The sequence below is a fragment of the Culex pipiens genome, chromosome 2 (assembly GCF_016801865.2).
Source record: "Culex pipiens pallens isolate TS chromosome 2, TS_CPP_V2, whole genome shotgun sequence".
Classification (NCBI taxonomy): Eukaryota; Metazoa; Arthropoda; class Insecta; order Diptera; family Culicidae; genus Culex; species Culex pipiens.
The window spans coordinates 27,493,168-27,511,635 of NC_068938.1; the positions used below are offsets into that span (position 1 = coordinate 27,493,168).

General features: G+C 37.4%; 1 protein-coding gene across 5 annotated transcripts in view; it reads right to left on the minus strand.

The window, feature by feature from the left end:
• LOC120421296 (disintegrin and metalloproteinase domain-containing protein 10) overlaps nucleotides 1–18,468 on the minus strand; it is a 185,940-nt gene that overhangs the window by 18,115 nt on the left and 149,357 nt on the right. For all 5 annotated transcript variants that reach the window (XR_008212087.1, XM_052708030.1, XM_052708031.1 and 2 more), the window contains one exon: nucleotides 7,883–8,451. Coding sequence is in view for 4 of the 5 variants with exons in the window: in XM_052708030.1 (XP_052563990.1) it covers nucleotides 7,883–8,451 (569 nt within the window). In the remaining variant the exon portion in view is untranslated. The remainder of the gene's footprint in view (nucleotides 1–7,882; nucleotides 8,452–18,468) is intronic.

The window sequence follows — 18,468 nt, forward strand, 5'->3', positions numbered from 1 at the left end:
TTGTGGTACTGTGCTTTAAAATTTCCAAAAAAATTACAATATTTTTCACCTTATTAAAACATGCTAAAAATGAATATCAACGCAGGAATATGCATTTTGAATTGAAGTTGATTGCACAATAGGGTGACAAGAAAAAATGAAAATTTTGGAAAATCTCTCCTGGCTCGATTTTTTAGACAACAATATTTAACTGTGCAAAATTTGAGCCAATCGGGTAAGGTTTTAGGGTAGCTATTAATCGTTCATGTTTGTATGGAAAAAATCGCAATGATGTATGGGGAAAAGCAAAAAAAAAAAAATCCACCAATATGTAGCGTTAAATGTGTCGGATCATTGTCAAGTGTGACTTTCTATTGCAACATTTTATGATCAACAACTTTGTCGAAGACCACAAAACGATCCGAGGTAACCCGGACGAGTTATTAGCGATTTAAAGAAGACGTTTGTGTGTGAAAAGATTTTTTTTCACCAACTTCATCAATCAATAGCGACCCTTGAATCTTAACCGATTTGGCTCAAAATTGGCTCAGTTACTATTTTTTGCCTAAGGAATTTAGTAAGGAGCACATCCCTGATGTGGATTTTTTTTTTATTGTCACCCTATTGTACGTCTGATTTCATTGAAATTTGTAAATTTTTTGAAAAAAAAAAATGTTTTGCCCCCTGATTTTTCAAGTCAGTATTGAACACAAATTAGAAAAAAAATATTGTCAACGGCCTCTGAACCGGTTTGGACACATTTAATTTTTACCACACTCGCAATTTTTAACCAAATTTGAGCTTAGAGCCTAATTTCTGGAGCTTTTTTTTAATAGGTCCAATAAACCAAATATTCAGTTTTTGCTTTTCGGGTGTTTTTTTTAATATCCCTGACTCAAGGCGGTTTCAAAAAGACTCAAAAAGCAAAAACTGGAAATTTGGTTTATTGGACCTTTAAAAAAAAAACTCCAGATTTGTTTCTAGATTTCATCTAAGATAAAATGATAAACTAAAAAAAACATAAGTTCAATAAATTTGATACATTTCAAATAAGGGGAAAATATGTTTTCTTGTTTAATGGAAATATTTCGAAAACCTCTTAGATTGATCCCTGATAACGCCCCTGACCCAATAATATGTTACGCAGGGTCTGGAAGTGGGTGCAAATAAGCTCCAGAGCGGAGACAAATTGGACTGCTTCACGGTTCGGAAGGAATGATCTCCATTTCTACTAGAGAGTAGACGAGCCAAAGAAAGGGCAGGAATGTTAGTGGCCATCGGACGCAGGGAAAGTGGAACTTCGGGGTAATAAATCACTTTGTGTGATGTCTTCTCACTCTCTGCAGCTCATCATGTTACAAAGTTCCGCGAGAGGGAGGGAATATCCTAATTAGATTGTTTGTTGCAAAAGACAACTTCGAAGGTCAACTTTGTAGCCAGTGATTTGATGTATTTAGTAATGAAATCTTTTTTCTAGCAAGTTCCCTTTGAAATCAGTTACCCTGGAATTGTTTTCAAATATTGGCTTTGACAATGCACACAGCAATCTAATGCAGGATTTTTTCATCAGTTCTCGTCGTTGAGAAAGAAAATTGAAAGTAAACATCGTCATCGTCTTGAATCAAATACGCTCCAAGAACGTCGCAAACAAATGGAACTAATCCTTCTTTGCCAATGTTACTGTCTTCTTGAATCTTGTAGCGTAGCGCTGATTGTATCAAAGTCTCTTCAGAGTGTCGTTTTCCACGTCGTCTGGCACACTTTCTTTCTGTCTGTCAGTTCTTGTAATTATTCAGCGAATGATAGGTCTCGGCTGTGGCGTCGCCCACGAGGATAATAAATTAGCGAATGATTTATTTCGCGCGCAATTCCCACTTCTCTAGAATAAAATTATTGTTTTGTTTTGTAGAAATTAAAAAGCATGTTTAATTAAAACATTTTTTTATTGATTTTTGTCATCTAATAAAAACATAATAAAACACAAAATATTTTTTTCCTCGAAAGGAAATCCTACTTTTTGACAGTGCACCACAGACAGAGAGACACATTATGATAAATTCCCTGCCTGCTGCTTGTTTCACTTAATGAAAAATATGCGCGCCGGGCCGGGCCGGGCCTCCCCAAGGAAGAGGCTTCCACTTTGGCATACATTCAGGCGCTCGCAGTCCTGATGTTTTCCCTCGAGCCGATTAACGTTACGCGATCGGGCTCACGCGATAAGATTTAATGCCCCCGTCCTCCCAGGGAATAGCGAAGAGTCTTCTTCGCGTAGAGCTCCAAGAACAAATAAGTGGAACTTGAGAAATGGGACCTAATTTTGGGAGCATATTTCGGGTAATTTCTTTCTCATTGTGCCTCCCCTGCCCACTGTATTTGGAGATTTATTGGCTGAACTTGACCCCAACGGGAAAGGGAAAACAAACGGTTGTTTCGATACAGAAACACGTGGTGCATTGATATTAAAGTATTTGTCTGGGTAACTTTTTTTATTAGTTCAGGGAAATTAGAAAATAAACTGAAGATTATGAAACTGATTAGATCATTCGACTTTGTTAAGAATTAAAATACTCTATGACCAATGTAGACAATTTGCATCATTGATAAATCTGTACTAGGGTATTTCCGTTCGAATCTCTGGAAGAAATTTTCTGATCGATTTTGGGTCTTTACTAAGTTGTAGATCATAAATAAATAAAAAAAAAAAAAACACTCAAAAAATATTACTTTTTTATCTATTTTTTTTTAACCAGAACTGGTCCAGAAGTGAAATTCCCAAAAGCCGTGAAGAAGCGAGAAGTAAGAGATTTTTTTAAATTTTTTATGATTTAAAATAGTTTATAATTTTCAATAAATTAGGTGTACAATGGACACTGTCTATGTATCTCCATCGCAGTGAAAAAATAACTGAAAAATTGTCTGCAATTTTTCTTTTAAAACTTTGAAAATCGGACTTTGCAAATATAAAAAATAGAAAAAAATCAGATCTAAAGTTTTTTTTTTAAAGGTGTGTTTGTGCTATTGTGTTGCATATGTTTATATGAAACTCTAGAGATTTGTTTTTTTTTTTCAAATGAGCCATAATCTTTGAAATGCAGATATCTAATAAACTAGTGGTCCGAATTTCAATGTAAAGAATTGAATACTTCGTGAAATTTTCAGATCTCTTCAAAAACAATAAACATGAATTTTGGCTCTTTTGAAAAGTACGGCTTGATTTTGAAATACATTTTTTAACTGAAAGATGAACAAATTAATTGAAATTTCGTTTTTGACATTGAAAACCAGACCATTAGTTTCGGCATTTGAAAAATAAAGAATAATTGAAAAACATCAAGAAAGTTTAAATTTTCTCAATTTTCATTCGTTGCAGTTTTTTTCGCTCCGATTTTCAAAGCCTTAAAAAGAGATTGTACAGATTTTTCTCAGTCATTTATTGGTCATATTTTCAGAATGCATGCATGGACTGAACACTTTAAAAAAAATCCGAAAATATATTTTTTTACTAAGAATTAACCCACAAATGGTTAAAACATATTTTTTTTGGCAACCTTGATTTTTAAATAGTAAGGCTGCCGCAAAAAAATTCTAAGTTTTTGGCCCGAAAAAAAAATGGAACAAAACGAAATTTCAAGTCACTTTAAAATGTCAACGAAATTTTGAGTGTAATAAGCTGAAAACAATTTAAAACGCATTCCCCTGCGTATATTATTATTTGTAACATGTTTGAGTTCATTTAAAAATATTTTTTATTTTAGCAAAAAACTTAAAAAAAACTGTATTCGTCAAAAGTTAAATTCTTTGAAATGTAAAAATTCTGGGTCGTAATTTAATATTAATTTTTTATTTTATTTTTATACCCTCCTTGGCCGAGGGACAAAAACTTTGAAAAATATTTGCATCGACCTGATGATTGTTAAATAACTGTACTGCTGTATAATGCAATGTTGCAACCATGGCTAGTAATTTCATTTTTTTTTTAATTTTTGGGCGTCAAATGCCATTTTTTCAGAAAGATATCAGAAAGGTAAAAAATATCCAAAATATGATTTAAAAAAAAACACTACTTTTTCTAAAAAATAAAAAAATGGCTTTTTGACATTTTCGGATTTAAAAAATTCGAAATATTTTCTAACGAAAAGAGCAGCAATTTTTCAAAATTTAAATTTTTTAGCTTTGAACATTGGGCCATTAGTTCCCGAGGTGATAAAAAACGAGGGCTAATTGGGCAGCACTGAGAAAATCTTTTTTTCTTGATTTTTTTTTTATATTTGCAAGATCATAACTCAGCAACCAAATGCCGTAAAAACAAAATTCAAAATCGCAAAATGTAGGGAATTTTCTCAGCTCTCCTATAATATTTATTTTCGCAAATTGGCAAACGTGGGCAATATTTTAAAATTTAAGAAGCGATGTTTTTTTTTTCTTCAAAAATGTCACCTTTACAAATTGATATACAGTCCAGAATCGATTATCCGAAGGCCTCGGAGTAATTTCACATTGGATAATCGAATCAGGAAATTATTTTTTTTCGTTGTCTTATTTTTGATGGTCAAGCTTAACTATGACTCATAAACTACCCTAAAATGATTTAGAATTTTTAAATTCAAGGTGGCGGCCAAAATGGCGATGATAACATACTTAAAAAATGCATTTTTCAATGTAAATCCAATCAAATATTCAAATTTGACTAAATTAGGGTTGCAGAACTCGAATTTCATGTTCAAAATAAGAAAATAACAAAAAACGAAAAAAAAAAATTCGTTGGTCATGATTCGATTATCCGAAGTCCCATACAAACCTTCGGATAATCGAACTTCGGATAATCGAGTCTGGACTGTAACTTGAAATCTTTGCACTTTATCAAAGTTTCATTAAAATACTTTTTGATTGCAATTTTGATTCACATTAACAATAGAGTCAACAAATTATCTTATTTTTTTTTTAATTAAGAAAATCATATATAAAAAATAATTCGGTCTGAGATATTTATTGACTCTTAACTAAGTCCAACATTCCAGTTTGACAGCTTGCTCAGAGCAGACGTGTGTCTTTTGAGCGCGTTTTTGACGGTGTTTTTTTTTTTAACTTTTGCCGACGGCCATGGCGGCGGCCGCAACGGCGGAGAGTGAGTGGACAGAGCATAGGGCTGAGGATGGAAGGCTGTACTACTGGAACGCGGCCTTGAGGAAAAGTGTGTGGGAGAAACCGGACGGGTTCCAACCCAAAACGCAGGCGGCGACGGGCATGGAGGTGGAAGACTCCGAAGGAGGAGGAGAGGACGGGGGCGAATTTCGTCCCGTGATCAAGGTTCGCCGCAGGAAGGCTAAGGAGGAGATCAACGACGGCAATGGCCAGGAAGTGGAGAAACTGCTCAGCAACAACAAGTTCAGCCCGCTAGCGGAGAAGAGCAACAACAACAACAATGCGAACCCAGCAGCAGAAAAAACCACCCCCGTGGTACCAGCACCCGGCAAGTCGGCCGGGGAGAAGAAGCAGCCGCCGCTGGTGGTGAAAGAAACGAGTTTCGCCCGCCTTGCGAAGGTGATGTCGACATGTGATGTCCAGCCGGAACACAAACTGACGCGGTACGGCACCAAAATTACGTGCTTCTCGAGCGACGACTTCGACACGGTGCAAGCTCACCTGAAGAAGAACAAGGTGCAGTTCTATACGCACGGAAAGCGCAGTGCGAGACCGCACCGGGTAGTAATGCGAGGTCTCCCGAACGCGGAACCGGATTACGTCAAGGAGCTGCTCCAGACGGAACATCAGCTGGACGTCTTGGCAGTACACGCCATCAGGCGGAAGCAGCAGCTTCCCGCCATCGATGAGACGCCTTTCATCGTGCTCTTCCCCAAGGGGCATACCAGTCTGAAGGAGTTGAGTAGCAAGGTAAAGAAAGTGGGACCAGTCGTCGTCCGGTGGGTGGCCTACCGGAACAAAGAACCGCACGTGACCCAGTGCAAGAACTGCTTGCAGTTCGGTCACGGAACCAGTAACTGCCATCTCAAGCCCAGGTGCAGCAGCTGTGGGGGTCCCCACAGCACAGAAAAGTGCAAAGCAGAAGAAACGGAAGCCAAGAAGCAGACTTTCCTTTTGACGGGTGCGACAACGGTTTGCTATGATACCGGTTTTTCTATGCGCACCATTTCTCGTCACGACCCAAAACCCGACACAACTCGGTAGCTTGATCGGTGCACCAAACCGAAGTTTGGTGTGACGGCGGTGTGGATCGGGTACACAAAACTGACATGGTTTCTGCGCCTACCACACGGGAGAAGTTTGGAACTCTTGATGCCTTGCAAGCCAATTGAACTCAACAGTTCTTAATGGTGTGGTTGTCAAAGGCAGTGCATTAGTATTTTAAAGGTTCTTGGTTCGAATCTCGACAGTTATTATTTTATTTTTTGAATGTTTTTTATTTGTTTAGAATAGTTCGTTAGGAATAGAATTTCGTAGTGTCATGAAATATAAACTTTAACTTCTCGTGCATATAACCCTGAAATAGGCATTTTCACTTAAACCTGCCTGCATAATATGGAATGTTTTCTCTATTCCACTACAAAAATCCATTCAATTTTCTAACTCTTTGACTAAAGCGTCGCAGGTTCGAAGAAGTTACTTAAAAAATGTATATAATCAGTAATTTTGACAGCAAATATTAAAAAAAAAATCCTCAAAAATATTTGTACCCAGGATTGAACCAGGAACCTCGTGGTAAAAAGACGGAGACAACAACCGCCACGCCATCCCGAAGTTGTAAATGATGGCTGGCAAACCTCAATCAAAACAATGTCGCCTCCGGTTTACTTGGATCAACCATATGTTGAGTTGCATCCTTGGTATACAGTTTGGGTGCACCGGTGGTGTACCAAGGTGCTTTCGGTACAGTTGCTATGGTGTGACAACAAACAGCTCGGTTTGGTTTCTAGAGTGACACGAAAACCGCACCACGGCGCACCAGATCTTGGTGTTCAGTGAAGCCTGCCAAGAAGTGTGTCAACTGCTCTGGATCTCACGAGGGTCTGGACCGCAGCTGTCCCAAACGTGCGCAGTTCATCCAATCGAGGCAGCAGGCGTCCAAGCCGAAGCCGCCAGCATGGAAGAAGGACAAACAGACTCCGGCAGGAGCCACGTTGACCGCGGCGGATTTTCCTCCGCTACCTGGAGCGGTGCCGTCCGTCGGGACGGAAGAAAAACATCCTCGTCCCGCAGGAAGAAGTCCAGATAATACTGGCGCCGGCGCCGGTGCAACCCCGAAGGCGGATCAAGGCGAACCGAAGCTGTACAGCGAGTCGGAGCTGTGGTCCATTTACAGAGAATACAGAGGTCGCTTGAAGCAGTGCAAGACACCCGAGGAACAGATTGACGTGATCGCACACTTGCTGACACATGGCACGAGAAAATGATAATCTAGTTCAGTTCCGGTTTTTTTTTATTTTTCTTTTATTATTTTTTGTACTTTTGATCCTCGGTCCTAACCTGGTTACAGCACCTAAATGGACCTAATAAAAATAAGTTATGAACAAAAAAAAAAAAAAAAACTAAGCCCAAAATGAAAATTTGGAAAAAGACGCAAATTCGAGTGTTTTTTTTTTGGGTGGTCCAATAAACTAAATTTTATTTTTCAGATATTTGGGTGTTTTAAGAAAGTCACAGCAAAAAATAAATAATCTAAAATTAGATTGTTCCTTTGTAGAAAAACATTTGACTATAACGCTAACTTCAGTGATGTTTTAAGACAGTGCCAGTTACTAATACTCTTGGCAACTCAGAATTTCAATACAAAAACTAATCCAAAAATAAGAATTGTTATTTCAATACGGATGATACGATTTGTTATATGAAACGCGATGATTTTTGTTTACTGAACATTAAACCACAAAATAATTAAAATACTCACATCTGCGATACTGTCCCGAATGTGGCGCCAGATCAGCGGATCCGTCTGGATGTACAGCGAGCAGGTGTTTTTGTTCTCCTCCTTGGGCCGCGTTGCCCGCCGGACCCGCTCGTGCGATCTCCGGTGCCAGCTCCCGTCGTCCGGATGCTCCCCGGTGGCTCGCCAGTTCGCAGCCTTCGAATACTTTTCGTGCGGGAACTTGAACTCGTAGCCGGTTTCGATGCGGTTGCTTTCGTCACCTCCTGCTCCTCCCTGCCGGCTGGCCTTATCTTTAGAATAGTTTTTACGGTAATTAGCATTGGGTTGCTTTTGCTGCTGCTGATGGCCGCCACCGTGGCTACCGTTAACGTTATTATAGTTTGGCTGAGTTGATGATTTTTGGAATAAATTATTCACGTTATTGTGTCCGCTGCTGCCGGTCTGGCCACTGTCTGCGGTTTGTTCGTCCTGGTTCTGGACGCTGTCCTCTTCCTCGATGGTTGGGTCCTCGGCGGCGGAATTTTGCACGCGGTCCATCCAGGCGGACACCTCGTCGTTGAAGCCGCACCCCGACGGATGGATGCCGGCATCTGTGGGATGAGAAAGAGAGAGAGTTTAATAAGTTAATTAAATGAATTATAAGAGTTTTGTAGATTTCGTAATAATTTGAACAAAAACAAAATAAGTTTAATTATTAGTGAGAGCACGACTTCCAAACCGGAAATTCTCCCATAAAAAAGGGCACATCCACCGGAACCGAACTAACACAATACCTCACAGTCACAATCGAATCCAACCGCACCCGTCTAAACCTCATATTCCGGATGTATAACTTGCAAATTCCGCAAATCAATATCATGACATTCATGCATAAATTCAAACGCCAAAACCCTTCACGTGTCGTGTCCGTCCGCGCGTCCTGAGCTAAATTCCATGAACTCCACAACCCGTGTCGCGGACTGTTTCGCGGGTTTGTTCCGTTTTCTGATTGCGGCCGCGACACGGCCGATGGAGGGGCGGGACACTGCAAATCCGCAATTCAAAGTGCGCGCGTGTGGTTTGACACTAATACATATTTAATTGGATATTGATGCCGTTCCGTACTAACAGCCGGGCGCGCGGTTCTAGGTTTCAAATCGGAACCAGTGGACTAGAAGGTAGCGCCAGAAAAGAAAAAAACGGCGAAACAAATTCAAATTGGGTCGCGGACTGACTGATACGGGAACTAAATTACAACTGCAAAATTCATCCGTATCGAACAGTTGATTGAGCAAACACACACAACTCACAAACTATAGTTGACGACAAGTGAGTGAGTGGGTTGGTCCACTAATGATGATGATATTTGAAATTCACCAGATGGCCCTCCGCGCTTGGTGTCCCAGAAGGGGGCTGTTGTTGGTGCGAATCACTGGAGAGACCACGTGTAGCAACTTCAACACTGCACTCTCCATTAGCTACTTTTGAATTGTTTATGGAGCAATCATCACGTCAGGGGCGTAGCTAAGATTTCCAAACAAACTTTGGAGAAAAACTATTCGGCCCTGTCTAACTATTTTTGAAAAATTCAAAGTGCACTTGTGCAATAAAAAATAAGACATAAAAAAAAATATTTTTCGACTGTGCAATTTTTTTACCAAAAATATTTCTATATTTGTGCAAAACATTATTTTTCACCCAATAAACATTTTGGTATTGAGGAAAAGCACTCATGTAAAGCATTTACGTAAGTTTGATTTTTTAACAAGTCTAAAATAAGTGTTTAAAGTCTATTCAATAGTTTACTCTTTTTTTCATTATATTTTTTTAATTTCAAAATTGTTTTTTTTTTCAAAAGATAAAAAATGACGAAATTCATTTTTTTTATAATTTAAATCGAACCTGGATTTCCAAGATATCTAAAGTAGAAAATGAGGGCACAAAATACAGAGAAAAACTTCCTTTTCACAAAATTTCAATATTAACAGGTACCTCAGCAACCAATGCAAAATGGAAAATTGTAGAAAGTCTGGCCTCAACTTTTAACATAAATAAATTGCAGGAAAGCTTTCCTCTCATGAAGTATTTTTAATTTGCAAAAAAGTACAGTTAACAAAAAAAAAAAAAATAGGTTAAAATACTTATAATCATAAAAAAGATCTGATTACAAATATGATATACTATAATTTTCTGATTTTTGCCCCATTCTAAAATCTTGCGCAAAAATTGCCTTTTTCAGTCCTATAAATCATATTTGAATATAAATACGTATTCTGGGAATTTAATTTTTAGTGACGAAAAGTCAAATAAAATCGGGATTTTTTCATGCATCTTTTTTCTGAGAAGTACTAATCATACCTACAACTTTGCTAAAGACATTGGTCAGAAATTCAGAAAAAAAATCAAAATTTTAAAGAAATTCTCTTGCAATAAATATATAGAATAAACACTTTGAAATTTTTTTGAATGAATTAAAATAAAAAAAAGAATAAGTAAAGTAATAAGTAAAGTAATAAGTAATCAGTAAGTCACTCTTTTGTGCTGAGTGAAATTACCATTTTACATGTTTTAATTATCATTTTTTTTAAAGGGATAAATAAAATGTAAAGTTGCATTGAGTTTGATTTTAGATAAATTTCGATTCACAAAAAGTGCCTATTGTTGATCATTTCTGAAAAAATAGGAAAAATATTAAAGTTCGTTATAAACTCATCGAAGTAAAATTGTTTTTTTATAAGTTAAGTTTTCAAAACTATTCATAAACTCAAGGTATAAAAACATAAAAAAAATTACATAAAAAAAACATTTAAAACTAGTTCAGAATTATTTAGAATTTTTGAGAAATTTTGATAAAAAAGACGATGCTTGGATACTTTGAAAAATGATTGCAAAACAAATGGATTGATACTAAAAGCATATTTTTATTTAAATTCTAATGTAGAAATCCTGGATATTAATTTCAATCTTTTTATTTTTTCTTGTGTTTCTCCCCTCCTCCCTCGACTTTGTTCAGAGTCGAGGGACATAATGTGAACTTTAAAACAAAATATCTAAGAACTAGGAAAATCTTCGCATTTATAATTAAAAATACAATTTTCGCATCTCTTCTAAAACAATTATTTTGAAAATTTTTAGATCGCAAAACCGTTTGACAACTTTCGTATTCAGCCATTCTATGTCAAAAAGGAAGTCTCCAAATCAAAAGTGCTCCGATTTGGCTCGAATTTGGAGTGGGGGTTCTTTTGCCCTATTTGGGCCCGTATTTTTTTGTTTGGCGATTAGGGTGGACCTATCCGAAATAGGGTGGTCCAAAAATTTGCATTTTCGTCGATTTTCGCAAAAACCACATTTTTTTCAAAAAAATCATTTCTCTGGAACGGCTGAACCAATTTTGGAGCGCCACAATTCAAAGAAAGATTATTAGTTGGGCTTTCAAGGAAAAATATGTTGAGGTCCAAAAAAAACTAGCTGAATATTTGAAGATCCTATGAAAATTTCATTTGCCGATTTCAAGGTCTCGGGACCAAAGAGCCCATGTCTGAAAATATTTTTCCCTGGGTCCTTGTAATATTTTACATAACATATCCAATAATTGCGAATATCCATTAACACTTTTTGGAGATATGATTTTTTTTAACATAAAAACTGGGGGTTTCGACGCGCCGCGCGCAAAAACGGGAAAATGACGAAAACGGGTAAAAATTAACTTTTTTCACTAAAACTGTGATAGCTTAAAAATTTCAGCGATTACCTATACAGGTTTGAGTAACAAAAGTTGCGTCTTTCAATTACGAAAATTGGCGCTCCAATATTGGTTCAGCCGTTCCGGAGATATGATTTTTTGAAAAATGTGGTTTTTGCGAAAATCGACGAAAAACGCAGTTTTTTTGACCGCCCTATTTCGGATAGGAACACCCTTATCATCAAACAAAAATATACGAGTCTAATTATTTGGGCCAAAGAACCCCCACTCCAAATTCGAGCCAAATCCGAGCACTTTTGATTTAGAGACTTCCTGTTTGACGTGGAATGGCTGTATTAAAAGTTTTTAAAGTAAAAAGACCGTTTTTAATTGTCAGTTGTGAATTTAAAATATTTAAAATATTCTTTTTTAAAAAAAAAGATCGCAAATTTTACGAATACAGTGCTTGCTCGGTAACTGGGCTGAGAACGTAGCCCAGTCATCGAATGCTGCTCGCTAACTGGGCTGAAATAAAAATAACGAGGAGACCACCTAATAATATTTTCCTGATGAAATATAAAAATAGAAGTTTTTCAAATTTATTTACAATGCTTACTTTTCATATTTCTTTAATTGTGAAATGAAATTAAATAAAAGTTTGAAAAAAGTTTTTTTTTCTTTATTAAACAGGCTTTTGGCATCCATTATTATTATTATCATTTCGGTTTGTTTTGGTTTTTTGGTTTTTTGACGTTTGTCTGCTTTTTAACTCGGCTACGGCCCAGTTATCGAGCGCCCAGTTAAAAAGCAGCCCAGTTAAACATTGCCCAGTTACCGAACAGCTACTGTACTGCATTCTTATTAAGGCGTATTATTGCTCAGCAACGAAATTGTAAGTTTTTATTTTTGTTAGATGAATTTATGGTGACTTTTCGTTTTAAAAAAACACCGGGTTTGAGTTTGATAGTCTTATTGCTTGATTGCATATTTAAGTAGATTTTGTACAAAATAAAAAAAACATCTTTTAAATAGCAAAAAAAAAAAAAGAAGCCAAAAAAAAAATCAATTTTCATATCCGAATCAAACTGTTTTTTGCAGATACCTTAAAAAAAACTTTTTTTTGTTTTTTGACATTCTCGAAACTTTTTTAATAGTCAGGACCCGGTGCCTGTAGTTCCCGTTACAGTTTATATGGAATTCCAATAAGAATGTAACAGAAAAATCAGGTTTCGGGTGCAGACTGTTAATTTCAACAAGTGTCATAATCAGAGAAGTTTCCAAATTTCCGACCCAAATGATTTTCCATGCTGTCGAATGAAAACATGAATTTAACTCAAGTTTTGTCTGCCTGAAACTTCGTAAGAAACATTATTTAAAAAATGTTATGATTAAGAATCCAAAAAGTTAGGGGTTTATTTTAAAAAAAAACTTTTTATTTTATTCTAATGATAAACCCGGCAAACTTTGTCCAGTTCCAAAAGATTTTCCCTTTAAACGTTCATCCATGCAATCACCAATTCCTGCATTGTGCCAAACCATAACGGTTTACAGACAATTGGACCATTTACTCAAACTATCGACTCGTTAAGAAGCCGAATGTTAATTGCACCCACAATGTGCGTGTTGCCAAGTAATTGTGTCCCGTACAGCCAAGATGCACTTGACACACGCAGACAAGATGCGGCGATGATGAAGTTTCCTTGGCGGGTGGCGCTCAAATTGACTTGGGCAAATTAGCTGGCTGGCATCCTAGGTGGAATTACGCAAGAGGACCAATCAGTACGACTCTCGTAAGGGGATAAGAGCTGTAATCAACGGGGATCGTAATACGCTAGAGATGGCTTTGAAGTCGATAAGTCGAGAACATGACAAGGTTTTGGAGAAGGTTCTGTAAAACGACTGAATTGTGAATTTCGTGGAAATTGTGTTTTACATGACATCCCTACCATAATTTCAACCATCACAATAACGATCTTTGTACCCCTTCGTAATGGCGCACCCGATATGCTGGCGGAATCTCGGAACGGTTGCACTAATGAAGATTGATAGAAAATGACGCCGGACCGTGAAACCGTGAATGAAAAGCTATATACGCTACGCGATGCTGGACCGTGGAGAAAGACTTTCATTGGCATGAAAGTGTCATTTCTCGTTAGTCGTTACCGTTCGTCCCAGAGAGATGGGTGCCCTGTGGGAACCCACATTAGTCCCACGATTTACATTCGGCAGTGTGATTATCTGACGTCAATTACTTATGAAAACAGAATTAATTGGAGCAAAAATTATGACCGCGACCGTTGACAACTCAATTTCTTCAAAACTCTAAAGCAAGTCACGCCAAAGTCCACCTTTCTGAATCATACAACTCTCTTCAAACAACGTGACCAAGCTTCACCTAGAAATGAAAGAGCCTGATTCACGGACCGGTTTTGGACAGTTGTAGGAGCCTCACCGGCAAGGCGACATTCGACAAGGTGAATCGGACGCGGACTGGGACTTGCCGGTCGCCGCTCATTGTTGAAGAGTTTTCAAGAAGTAAAGTTCAGTCGTCACACAAATGGTTTGGTATTCATTTGATGGTGGCGTTGATGAAGACCGTAAACGACCGTGATCGGGCTTATTTTTTCGACGATCTCGGGAAGCAGGTCACGTTTTGCTGAGTTCCGAGTACAGAAAGATGGGAGCGAGTTCTGGAGTTTGATGAAGAGAGGAGGGGTGGCAGTTATTCAGCAGTATTTGGGTAAGGGATACGCGTCAAATGATTTGAAACTTTTGAGCGGTTCCCGATTTCGGACAATGGGTGCCAATGTAGCCGGGAAGAATCATGATTTGGACGGATGAGTCACTGCATGAACGTGGGAGAGGGCTGATGGTCAACATTTTCAAATTGGCAATTCTCCAAATAAATGAGAATTTTCACAACATTTTTGATTTAAGAAGAGTAATTTATGCAACAAGTCGGATAAATACGACGAGTGCTGCTTTTTGCAACGAAATCCATATGTTTTTTTTTGAAGCAATTAGCATAAAATAAAAAAAAATAGTTTTTGCAAAAAGATGCAAAACGAAAAAAAATCAGAACGAGTTGTACATTTATCGAATAATTACGACAAGTCGTCGCCATCGTGCTAACTTGTCGTACGTGCATTTTGGGCCAAATTGAGTTAAGAACGCCATTTTGTGCAGCTCACAATGCCTCACCTTTTGACCTTCACAGATCCCCGAAATTCGATTTCAATCCTGAGATATTCAACAAAAACCGAAAAAACTCCGTGCATTTTTGTCACTTTACATATGAAAGTAGTTTCAATCTTGTCGTGCTATCTTGTCACTCCATGAAAATTGATGTAAGTGCGACAAAAGGCCAAAGGGATTTCAGGCCAGGAAAGTCAGGATGCGTTTGTCGCACGTACAAGCTAGACTACCGTAAACATTTGTAATTATAACTCGGGACTCCAGCAACCAACTTCAAACAAACTTTGGGACAATGCACAGAATGGTCAGCCAAACATAACGTGTTTGTTATTGTTTACATTGCGTGCTCTCGTTTTTGTATATTCAAGGTCAAACATTAAAACGCGTTTTTCTCGGAACGTCAAAATGGCGGGTGCGACAAGATAGCACGACGACGTCGAAGTGCTGAAAAAATCAAGTTTTGCAAGTTTTTTCAAAACAAGTGCTGAAAAGTTAAACTTTTCAACATCCATTTCAGTGCTGAAAAGTAGAACTTTTCGGCATTTGTTTTGAAAACTTTTTCTATTTGATTCTGTTATTTTCGGTACAGAAAAGTAAGCTGTTTCGTCGTTCTAGAATGACAGGAAAAGTAAGCAGTTTCTCGACGGAATTGCAACAAAAACAACTTCGGAAAATCGAATCACGAACAATTTCTTATTTTTTTGTGTTTTTAACGTATAATTTGAGATATTGGGTTCACATTTGAGTTAAAATTGAATAGCTGATTGCCTGTTAAATTACAAAATGTTTTTTTTTTCTATATTTCATCATCGCCGTTCCAGAGATATCGATTAGGACCATCCATAAACCACGTGGACACTTTTTTGTAAATCTCAAACCCTTCCCCCCATGGTGGACAATTTCCATACAAATAAAATCTTTTTTGTATGGAGCGTGGACAATCGCCACCCAATCCCCCCCCCCCCCCCCCTAAGGTGTCCACGTGGTTTATGGATGGTCCCATGGTTGAATAACGATTTTTTCATGTTTATTTGTATCTTTGCAAAGTCATATCTCAGCAACCAAAGGCAGTATAACAAAACTCAAAAAAGCAAAATGTAGGGAATTTTCTCAGCATTTCGAATATAAAAAATAAGGCAAAAATAAGCGCTGCAAAACTCCAACTTTTTTCATTACCTCAAAATATATATAACTTGAGAACGATGCACACTTTTGACTTGCACATTTTATTTTTAAATTCTGAGATTTCGGTCATTCGAATTTATTTGTATTTTTTAATCCGGCTGAAACTATTTTCGGTATGCCTAAAGAAGCCATTTTGCATCATTAGTTTGTCCATATACTTTTCCTTACAAATTTGGCAGCTGTCCATACAAAAATGATAAATCTGTATCTTTTGAAGGAAATTTTTTGATCGATTTGGTGTTTTCGTCAAAGATGTAGGTATGGATAAGGACTACACTGAAAAAATGATACACGGTAAAAAAAATGTTTTTTTTTTTTTGCGAAAAACACTATTTTTGTGGTTTGGTTGAGCGTTTTAGCAGAATGCATTACTCGTCTCTTTGTATTCACAATATTTGTATTTTCTTTTAATTTTCTGATATGTGTTAGGGGACATCAAATGCCAACTTTTTAGAAATTTCCAGAATGGGCAAAAAATCTTTGGCCGAGTTATGTATTTTTGAGTCAATACTGATTTTTTGAAAAAATCGAAATACTCGTCGCAAAACACTTGAAAATTTGAATTTGCAATCAAAAAGCACTTTAGTGAAATTTTGATAAATTGCACCGTTTTCAAGTGATAACCATTTTCTAATCTAATCTAATCTAATCAGACCCTAGCGCAGCCAATCTTTCGAAGGGATCCTGGAGAGTTCCTTAGGTTAGATGACGCCTAGCACTCTTCTTGTCATTTATTAACATTTGTAGTGCGCCATTGCATCGGAATGCATTGAAACATCACAAGCGTTAAAGCGGCCAGGCCTACTGCGTAAAGCCGTATCGCAGAGATGACTCGTAATTGAGTTGAGTTTGAGCACGAAGTGTTCGAACAACAATACAATTCTGAATCGACAGGGGAGGAAGAAGCGTGGGGACACACCACCATACGCTCCGAGATTTGGTTGTATTCGTTGGGAGCACCATGCTAAGAAGGTTTGTTGCTCCGGGACCCTCTGGGATGGGACATTGTATTTCCACGAATGCCCTGGACACTATTTGCCGTGGTTATAGCGCCACAACTCGCTCTGTTTTCAAGTTCTAACCATTTTTAGGTAACTTTTTTGAAAATAGTCGCAGTTATTAATTTTTTTGAGATATTGAATTTTGAATGCTTAAAAATTGAATTTATTTAAGAGCGAGTCCACGAGCAAAGCATACCCATCTCGCATCGACCTCACCAATCTCCCTGAAATTTTCAGGGGTTGTTTGTACATATAAAACTAGCATCTGGCCAAAATATGAGCACTCTAGGTCAACGGGAAGTGGGGCAAATCGGGACACAAAGTTTAAAGGTTTAAAAACGTCAAAAATCTTAAAAAGGCTATAACTTAGGCAAAATTCAATTAAATTTCAAAACTCAAAATGCATCTGAAAGGGCTCAAAAAATGCAACAAAATGCAGGGTAGAGCATCCTGATTGGTCAAATCTAAAGGGAGTTATTGGCATTTTAGTGAATAAATAGCATAATTTTCAAACTCAAATAAAAAAATGTTCCATCCAGATATCAATTCGGTTCGACCTGCAGCTTGTAGGGGACATCTGGGACTACCATCTGAGACTGAGAACGCTTTGGGTAAAGCAGTTTAACATATTAAATTGACACTTTTACTTTAAGTCATTTTTTTGGTTGTAAATTTTGCTCGGGGGACCCCTTAGATCCCATTTTCTGGTGATAATGTTATCATATTTGTGTTCCTGAGACAATTTCACAATAGAAACATGCATAAAAATGTTTATTTTAATCCATTTAAACCCTTTAAAATGATGATGCATTTTGAGTTTTGAAATTTAATTGAATTTTGCCTACACAGCAAATAAAGTAGTAATCCAGCTGCGTGTAAAAGGCCTGGGTGTAAAATAAATGTTGCATTATTTTATGAAATTCTATGTAATATTACACCCTGAAATATGTAGCCCATCAGTATGGGAAACCTACTTGACCGAAATGTCAAGCTCATATATGCGTTTATCCTTACAATTCTTCATTGGTCTGATGGCCGAGCGGGCTAAGGCGCCGGCCCTTACTGTTGGTGCTGGGTTTGAATCCCGACGGTTGCAACTTTTTTTTTGTGAGTAGAAAAATTGTACATGCAGTGTGTAATATTAAGTGTTTATTTTGACGAAGGTGATGTGCATGCTTTTGCATGCGATTTTACCATCGGATTTTTTGCTGTGTAAGTTACAGCCTTTTTAAGATTTTTGACGTTTTTGAACCTTAAAACTTTGTGTCCCGATTTGCCCCACTTCCCGTTGACCTAGAGTGCTCATATTTTGGCCAGATGCTAGTTTTATATGCACAAACAACCCCTGAAAATTTCAGGCAGATTGGTGAGGTCCAAACGACGTCCCATACAAAGGGGTATGCCCTGTTCGTGGACTCGCTCTTAATTTTATTTTATTTTTTGCGAGAAAGTCGAAACTTTGGGGTGGTGTCAAAAATAAGGGTGGTCCGATTTGAACGAAAATCGAGATTCTTGCTTGTTTTGAAGTTTTCAATATAAATTAAAATTGAAAATTGCAGTTCCAA